This window comes from Coffea eugenioides, chromosome 10, assembly GCF_003713205.1.
Source record: "Coffea eugenioides isolate CCC68of chromosome 10, Ceug_1.0, whole genome shotgun sequence".
NCBI classification, from domain to species: domain Eukaryota; kingdom Viridiplantae; phylum Streptophyta; class Magnoliopsida; order Gentianales; family Rubiaceae; genus Coffea; species Coffea eugenioides.
This window is the reverse complement of record NC_040044.1, coordinates 8,389,198-8,397,582: the sequence shown is the minus strand read 5'-3', so window position 1 is coordinate 8,397,582 and position 8,385 is coordinate 8,389,198. Positions and strand designations below refer to the sequence as shown.

The 8,385-nt window shown below is 33.9% G+C and overlaps 1 protein-coding gene and 1 non-coding gene across 2 annotated transcripts; both read right to left on the bottom strand.

Annotated features, from left to right (window-relative positions):
• Nucleotides 1–2,818: 2,818 nt before the first annotated feature.
• Nucleotides 2,819–2,925, bottom strand: LOC113750976. The gene has a single exon (XR_003464739.1). It is a non-coding gene; the product is annotated as a small nucleolar RNA R71 (small nucleolar RNA).
• A 2,434-nt stretch (nt 2,926–5,359) lies between these two features.
• Nucleotides 5,360–8,274, bottom strand: LOC113750329 (ATP-dependent RNA helicase ddx24-like). Its single transcript, XM_027294322.1, has 3 exons — nt 8,178–8,274; nt 6,619–6,933; nt 5,360–5,529 (listed from the first exon to the last, which is right to left on the bottom strand). Exons 1-3 carry the CDS (start codon nt 8,272–8,274, stop codon nt 5,360–5,362), a joined length of 582 nt encoding a protein of 193 aa, XP_027150123.1.
• Nucleotides 8,275–8,385: the final 111 nt, after the last annotated feature.

Below are 8,385 nucleotides of genomic sequence, written 5' to 3'. Positions count from 1 at the left end.
AAAATTTGTAGATTTGCTAATATTTATAATAGTTGAACCAACCCTGAATTTTATATCGTTGAAAACTCTATGAGTCTAGTTTCAAACGCAACAAACAAAACTCAATTCTGACTTTCCTATATAAAGTTATAGCTGCGCAGGACTTCTTGCGAAAATTTTTCAGCAAGCAATTAATTTAGAAAACTAGGTTTTGCCCATCTTAAACCTCTTTGTTTTGACTCAAAACTAACACACATGCAAAGAAATAGATTGTAACAAGTGTTGTAAGTAAAAACATATGCAAGAGAAAAACAAAACTGCTCTAGATTCACACCTCACCCCTCACTTGACCAACAAGGAGAATATCCAATAATATGTCTCTATATCTCTTCAAGTTAATCATCCAATTCAAATCTTAGTTTTATAGTAAATGAAACTCAATCAAGGATGCATATTGTAGGGGACAAATGGTGCATTTACTAAGTCACAAAACTATCAACTTTGACCATATATATCAAGCTCCAAGTCACTTACACCAAGGCTGAAATTTTTCATCAATCAAAGTTGGAAACTAACACTAAAGCTGGAAATTCAAATATAGAAGATAGATAACCTCATACCAAAGCTAAAATTTCATATCCAACCTCATATCAAAACTAAACCATTCATATCAAAGCTAAAAATTACAAGCTAGTAAGCAAAATCATGAAATCTTCCATAAAACTTCTTTATTCAAGTAATATATCCACTAAAATGCAAGATTAAAGGGAAAAAAATAATTCTTTGCCAAGAGTACCTTCAATCCCTAAGGAGAGTAGTAAATCATAGCTTTCTTCCCTCAAAATCACACCACACCAAGATCCTTCCTTGTTGCAACCTTCTATGGATGGATTTAGGGTTTTAGGTTGATCCTCTCAAGAAATCAAGCAAGAAATCAAGTTGGAAATTGAAAATTTTCTCTCTCTTTTCGTCTCTCTAATTTCGGCCAAAGCAAGGAAAAGATGAAGGTATTTTGATGTTAATTTGGAAGATAAATACAAGTTTTATCTTAGTCAAAGTCTTAGTCAAGACTTGATGGATGATCGACAAATGGCGAAACAAGAGTAATACCTATCTCTTTGTCTTTTATTTGTCCCAATCTCCAAGATAACTAGGGCTTCTCTAATACACTTTTAATATTTCTAATCACATAATTCCTCTAATACCACACTTATTCTCGTTCACCAAATATAACGCACACATCTCACTAGTCGGTCACACTACCTTAATACTTTACAAAACTTAACATACACTAAATTATAAAAAAAGGAATGATAAAAATCTTAACTTAACTTTTAAATTCACTATCAAATTAAGGCTAACAAATAAGCAAGTAAAGTAAATTTAAAAGGAAATATAAATTTTCAAAAATAGGAAAAAATTTAAAAATAATTTTCGGATCCTCACATAGATGAACCTTATGGCTACTTGATATGAATTGAATATGATTTAAACTTATTACACCTTGTATTAACTTGTCTATTTATGCATGCTTATCACTTGTTCTTATTTGATCACTAATAGCAAGTTTATAGTTGTTATTATTCAATGAAAATTGATAATGATGATGGAACCACATAAACGAAGCTTGAGTAGTAGACTCATGAGAATAGAGATACACTTAAGTGAATTAAATTTACATTTCATGAAGGAAACAAGAATAGATCTAGTTATTCACCATGAAAATAGGAAAAACTGGTATATTTTAGGCCATTTCATCATGAGAATGAGATTTGATAATATTGGAAATGAATCCCTAGTTAAACAAGAGTTGTAACAAGAGGTAAATCTATTTATTTGTATCTTTCATGCCATAAGTGAAATCTATATTCCTAAACTCAAGTATTTAGTGAATTTTCTCCATTGTTACCTTGTAAATATCTAGCTAAAACTAGTTAGGTACTAATAATTACAACTTTTCTTGCTTAAATTGATCATTAGCCTAAATAATAGAGTAGCTAAGAATCTAGTACTTGCAAAGTTGCTCTCTATAGGATCGATCCGATATATACCCTATACTACAGGTTTGACATGTATGCTTGCAGTAAAACGGGTGTAATTCAGAATTAAACTTGTACTTATATTAAAATTCGTCAAATTTTTGGCGCTGTTGTCGGGGAATTGCAATATTAAGGCCTAACAAACTTTATTAATTTAGACATTCTCTATATTAGTTAAGTAAACTTTGTTTTTAGTTAAGTTAGAATTACTAGTAGTTTTGTGAAATAATTCTACATAATTTCGTTATTTTTCTTTGTAGTATATGCATCGGGTTTTACGGGTAGTCGCACTTTTTGATTCGAAAATTGAAAGGACACTACGTAAACAAAGAAGGTATACACCATAACAAGAAGAAGAAAAGATTCGACAACAAATAGAGGGAATCGCAATAGAGCTACCTTTTGAAGAAGAAATGGCAAAAAGTGAAGCAAATAAGCAAGTACTTAGGGATTTTGCTCTATCGAAAGTCCAAGAATTTCAAACAAGTTTAGTACGGTCGACGATAAATGCTAATAATTTTAAAATTAAACCATCATTAATCCAAATGGTGCAACAATTTCAATTTGAAGGTAATATCGTAGAGGATCCAAATGCACATTTAGCAACATTTTTGGAGATGTGTGATACAATCAAAATGAATGGAGTTAGTGAGGATACTATAAGGCTAAGGTTGTTCCCATTTTCATTAAGGGATAAGGCTAAAATTTGGTTACATTCTCATGTCCATAATACTTTCACTACTTGGGATGATTTGTCTTGAGCATTTTTGAATAAGTATATTTCATCAGATAAATCGGCTAAACTTCTAATGGATATAACTAGTTTTAATCAATTGAATGGTGAATCATTGTATGAAGATTGGAAAAGGTTTAAAGATTTGTTTCAGAAATGTCCACATATGGACTTTCTGATTGGCTAATCGTACAAATCTTCTATAATGATTTATTATTTTTTTACTAAAACTACTATTGATGCAGTCGCAGGTGAAGCGTTGATGGTAAAATCGCCTCAAGAAACTAAAAAGTTTGATAGAAGAAATGGTGGCAAACAATTATCAATGAGCTAATGAAAGAGGTAATCCAAGACACCAAACATGTATGATTGAAATTGATACCATCAATATGCTTAGTGCTCAAATGTGCAATATGATGAAGATGCTGAATAGACACGTCGGGTGTGGTTCAAGTTCTTCTTCCAATATGCATGTTACTTGTTGTTCTATATGTGGAGGAGAACATGATACTAATGAGTGTGTTGATTTTGAATAGGCTCAATTTGTTAATAATTATAATAGGAATGCTTAAAATAACCCATATTCAAATACATACAATTCAGGATGGAGGAATAATCCCAATTTTGGGAAGAAAGATCATGACAACCCTCAAAAATCGATCAATCTGCTAGGATTCCAATCAAGACAACCACAAATGAATACTAAACTGGATTGGGAGATTGCGATGAAAAAATTGACTAAGGGTACTTCAGAAAGATTTGAGCGGATTGAGGGACGGTTAGATCAATTGACAGAAATGTATAGAAATATAGAGGTTCAAATTGATCAAATTACCAATTCAATCAATAGCAGGAACCCTGGCGAATTGCCGAGTAAAATCGAAGTAAATTCGAAAGAGCATGTCAATGCTATCTGTAAGGATCGAAAACAACCTAAGAGGGGGGATGGATTAGGTAAATTAAAAACTAACCAAGTTATGAGACACTTTTTATTCAAAATGAAATTTACTCTCTTTTCTAGAAGACCACACAATGGAACAATCAATAAGAAAGCACGAATGCTCGTAAATAGAAGAGATGAACAATTTATATTGCAAGACAGTAAATGAAAGAGATAAAGTAGCAAACTAAATATCAAACTCCTCTTGAGTTTGAATATCACTTTATAAAGCAAGTTTCTTCTAGTTGATCAATTACAACCAATTTTCGTGTACAAAGGAAGGATCACTTCTTCCTTACCCCAAGCCACACTTGATCAAATTAGAAAATTTTACTATCACTCGGATAACCCTCAAAAACTACACTATTGAAGTAATTTTCTCACACAAGAAAAACTTATACGAGATTCACACAACTAAGAGTATAAATTTTCTTTGAAGAGAATTTTCTCACAAAAATTGCTCTTGATCTTTTGTAGTCTCAATGTGCAAAAATATTTTGAAATGATTGACTTTGCTCTATTTATATGAGACCAAAAAGTTCCTCTATTAATGGTTCCAACGGATAGAAGGCAGTTGAAGAGTCAACTAGCCGTTGGTAGTATCGGGCGTCCGGTAATCTTGTTTCTTGCGTCCGACAGCAGGCAGTGAGCAAAAGAGATTTTTTTTAATTCATTCGGACGTCCGGCGCCTTCATAATTTGTGTCCGAAAGCAGATAATAAAATTGAGAGTTTTTCTTCAATCCTTTCGGACGTTCGATACCTCCAATACTTTGCGTCCGAAGTGTTGCGAAGAATATCGAATGACCCTAGGAAAAATGTTTTAATTCTTTCGGACATCCGGTGATGAAGTTCTTCATGCGTCCGAAGTTCCTCAATGATTGTTGGACGTCCGATCCAATCTTTACGTGCGTCCGACAGATTCAGCAATCTTTGTCTCTTTCAATTGCGCTTAATCTTTGAGCCTGATTTGTTTCAATTCTGAAAAGGTCTTTGAGGAGAGATTAGTAGTATCCATTTATTTTGTAATCATCAAAAGCTAAAAACTGAGAGTAACAATCTCCCCCTTTTTGATGATGACAAAACAATGGATGGAGGAAAATAATTAATTCAAAACTCCCCCTCATTTAATGCATCCAAAAAGTAGACACTCGTTCTCAGAATAACTCGCCCTCACGCATTTACCAGATTACACTTCTCCATTTCTCAACTTTGATACATCCATTTCTTTCCTTTTTTATCATCATTAGATGATCTTTATAGCCAGTGACATCAATAACATTAGATCAAATCTAGCATCCAACATCCAGAAACTCAACATCAATGTCCCCAGTATCATTATTAACCAAGAATTTCCAACAAAATTAGTAATATCAACAATTTCTAATTATCAGTAGTCAATATAAAAAAAACAAAAGTCATAGGGATACCAAGCATTTAGCATTCATTTGCACAAAAACAAACAAACTTAACTAAATAAAAGATAACCAACAGAGTTAACCGAAAACCAGAAACCATAGAAAAGTTAACCAAATAGTTTACAACCCAACAGAGTTAACCAAATAATCAGAATCTTGAGTACAGAGTACTTGAAATATTAAAATGCAAAAGATGCAGATGTCTATTATGAAATGTTATCCTAAATATAAAGTGCAAGTGCCTAAAAGTGCCTAAATTATGATCTTGGACGATCCAGGCCTTCTCCTATCTAGACGAAACTGAGGAGGAAGAAACTGAGCAGGATCCACTTCTTCCTCTTCTGTTTCCTCATCATCATCGCTGTCTTCAGTTGTTGGAACCTTTTCCTTGTCTTGTGGCTGAGAACTGGAAGCACGAATCTCTGGAGTGGTTTCAGTACGGAGAGTTTGCTCAGTTGGCTCAGTTTTGAGCTCCTTTTAATGTACATTCTCATCTTCCTGAGAGATAGGAGGCACAAGCAGATTTCTTTTGTCAATGAAGGCAGCTTAATGATCAGGTGACATGGTCATCATCAGACCATCTTCTATAAGGAGAATGTGTTGTTTGAAATCCTCAAGCAAGGATCTGACTTCGTGAGTGGATGAAGAAGGCTAAGTGGATGACTTTCTAGGATGGATGGTAAACAGAAAAACAAATTGAGACTGGTCTCTACGAGGTCTAGGGGTGACAGGAGTGTCATGATGGCTCTTAGTCGTAGACTCCAAAACAGATTCCTTGTAACACCATTTACCATCAAAGAAACGCAAATTTTTTCTTTCGAAATAAGCTTTTGAAAAGACAGATGATGCAGTATTTTTTGGTGACACTCCAGTAAAGGGAATGTTGAAGTGAGCAAAGATTGGAGTGAGAAATTTTTCATAGAAAAGTTTCCTACGGTTATTAGTACTGATTTTGAGCAGAAATTTGCACATAACAAAATCAAAATCAATTCTGACCTTTTCAAGAAAGTAGTAGAATAAGTAAAGCTTCATTTTGTTGGCATCGATCCTATGACCATTAGTAGAAACCAACAGATTTGAAATTATTAAAAAAATGATCAAATTTTGAGGACTAACATCCTCCAATCTTGCCTCAGCAGGAGTATTGAAATGTGTTTGAAAAAGGTCATTATTTTTGCAACATGAAAATGATGATAGGCAGAAGGAATCTCTTCATAAGAGAAGAAATTTGTAATTTTTCCTTTAAAATCATCTTGAATTTTGATTTTCAAAATAGTATTAACAGTATCAGAATTAAAGCCAATGTCAACCGAATTGACTCAAGAAACTAGGTCAGTGTGTGAACTACCCTTCCTAAAATTAACAAAAAACTGATAAAGCATATCAGGATAATAGGTGTTGGGTGGTTTCAGAATGTGAGACCATTTTTGGAATTCAAAGAATTCAATAACTGGTTCAAGGTCAAGTTTACAGAATTCATAGGGGATGATGGTCCTTTTGAGTGATGAAACCTTTCTGTGAAATCCATTCAAATCTCTCCCTGGCATCATCATCAATAAATCTAGGCAGTGGAGTTGGTACTTCCTCAGTTTGAGCAGCAGAATGTTCTGTAGCAGAACGTTTTCTTTTTCCACCACGCTGAACATTAGTTGGCACAGCAGTAGGCTCGGCAGTTGGCACTTCATCAGTTGTTCTCTTCCTTAATGATCTTCTGGTGGAAGGTTCAGCAGTTTGCTGTTCCTCAGCATTCTGCTCCTCAGTTTGATGTTCCTCGATTTGTTCGACAGACGGTTCATCAGTTTTAGCAGTTTGTTTTTTCTTGCAGGCTGTTTTCTCTCTCCACCATGAGTTTCAGTTCCCTTCTTGGATGATTTGGTGGAAGGTTCTATTATCTCAATGTCTTCATCTCTCAGTCTGGTGATGCATTCGGCACCAACAGATCCTCCTCTCACTCTTATCATGATAAAATCAGAGAATTTTTGTTGTAGAGTATGATGCAAATGTATATGAGATTGACTAGAAGTGCAGTATGGACTACAATGTAGGCTTGAATCGTCCAAAGAGGGTGAATTTGAGTGGTTTAGGGTTTCGGGTGAGAATTGAGATTTATAGGGTAGTTGGCAGTTAGAAAAAGTTAAGAGAGATAATGAATGGGCAAAAAGAATGTAATAGCTTTGAACAATTTAATTTTTCAAAACTTGTTCAGAAGAGATATAAATTTTAAATTTTGAAAGTGAGAGAAGATGAAGGGTTGCGTCCGAGACAACGGAAAGAAATGAATTGAATAAAGCAGAGGATTGCCTTATAACACACAATTTTTGAGTGTCGGACGGCCGAACGAAATGAAGCGTCGGACATTACCGTCCGAAACGAAATTTTCTGGAAAAAGGGCTTAGAACACTGTCAGACGTCCGTTCATCATGTATCGGAAGTCCGATAAAGTGTGACCAAATAATTTTTCAAAAAACTTTTCAATAATGCCCAATTTTATTCTAAAAAATATAAACTGATCTAATGGAAAGGCTTTTGTAAGAATGTCAGCATTTTGATCTTTTGAGCAAACGTACTGAACACAGATTTCACCGTTTTGGACGGGATCTCTAATGAAATGACGCTTTATGTCTATATGCTTTGTTCTAAAATATTGAATAGGATTTTTTGTCAAGTTTATGGCACTTGTATTGTCACAATATACAGACACATAATCATATACTAATCCAAAATCATTCAAGATGCTTTTCATCCACATTAATTGACAAGGAAATAGTATTTTGTTTCTTACTTAACCAAAACACTAAACAATTACCAAGAAAGTGGCATATACCACTTGTACTTTTTCTATCTATTCTGCATCCATCAAAGTCAGCATCCAAAAAGCCGCATAAAGAAAATTCATGACATCTAAGATACCAAAAACCATAGTTTAAAATTTTTTTCAAATATCTAAAAAATTTTTTCACAACAATCAAGTGAGATTCTTTTGAACATGATTGAAAACGAGCACACAAGTAAACAACAAACATGATATCAGGTCTACTTGCGGTTAAATAAAGTAAGCTGCCAATCATACCTCTATATTTCTTTTCATCAACGTTTATACCTCCTTCATCCTTGTCAAACTTCGTAGATGTGCACATTGGTTTTCCAACTTGTTTTGATTCCTCCATATCGAATCTTTTGAACAACTCCTTGATGTATTTGGCTTGATTAATGAATGTTTCTTTTTGAGTTTGTTCCATTTGAAACCCAAAGAAGAAATTCAATTCTCCCATCATACT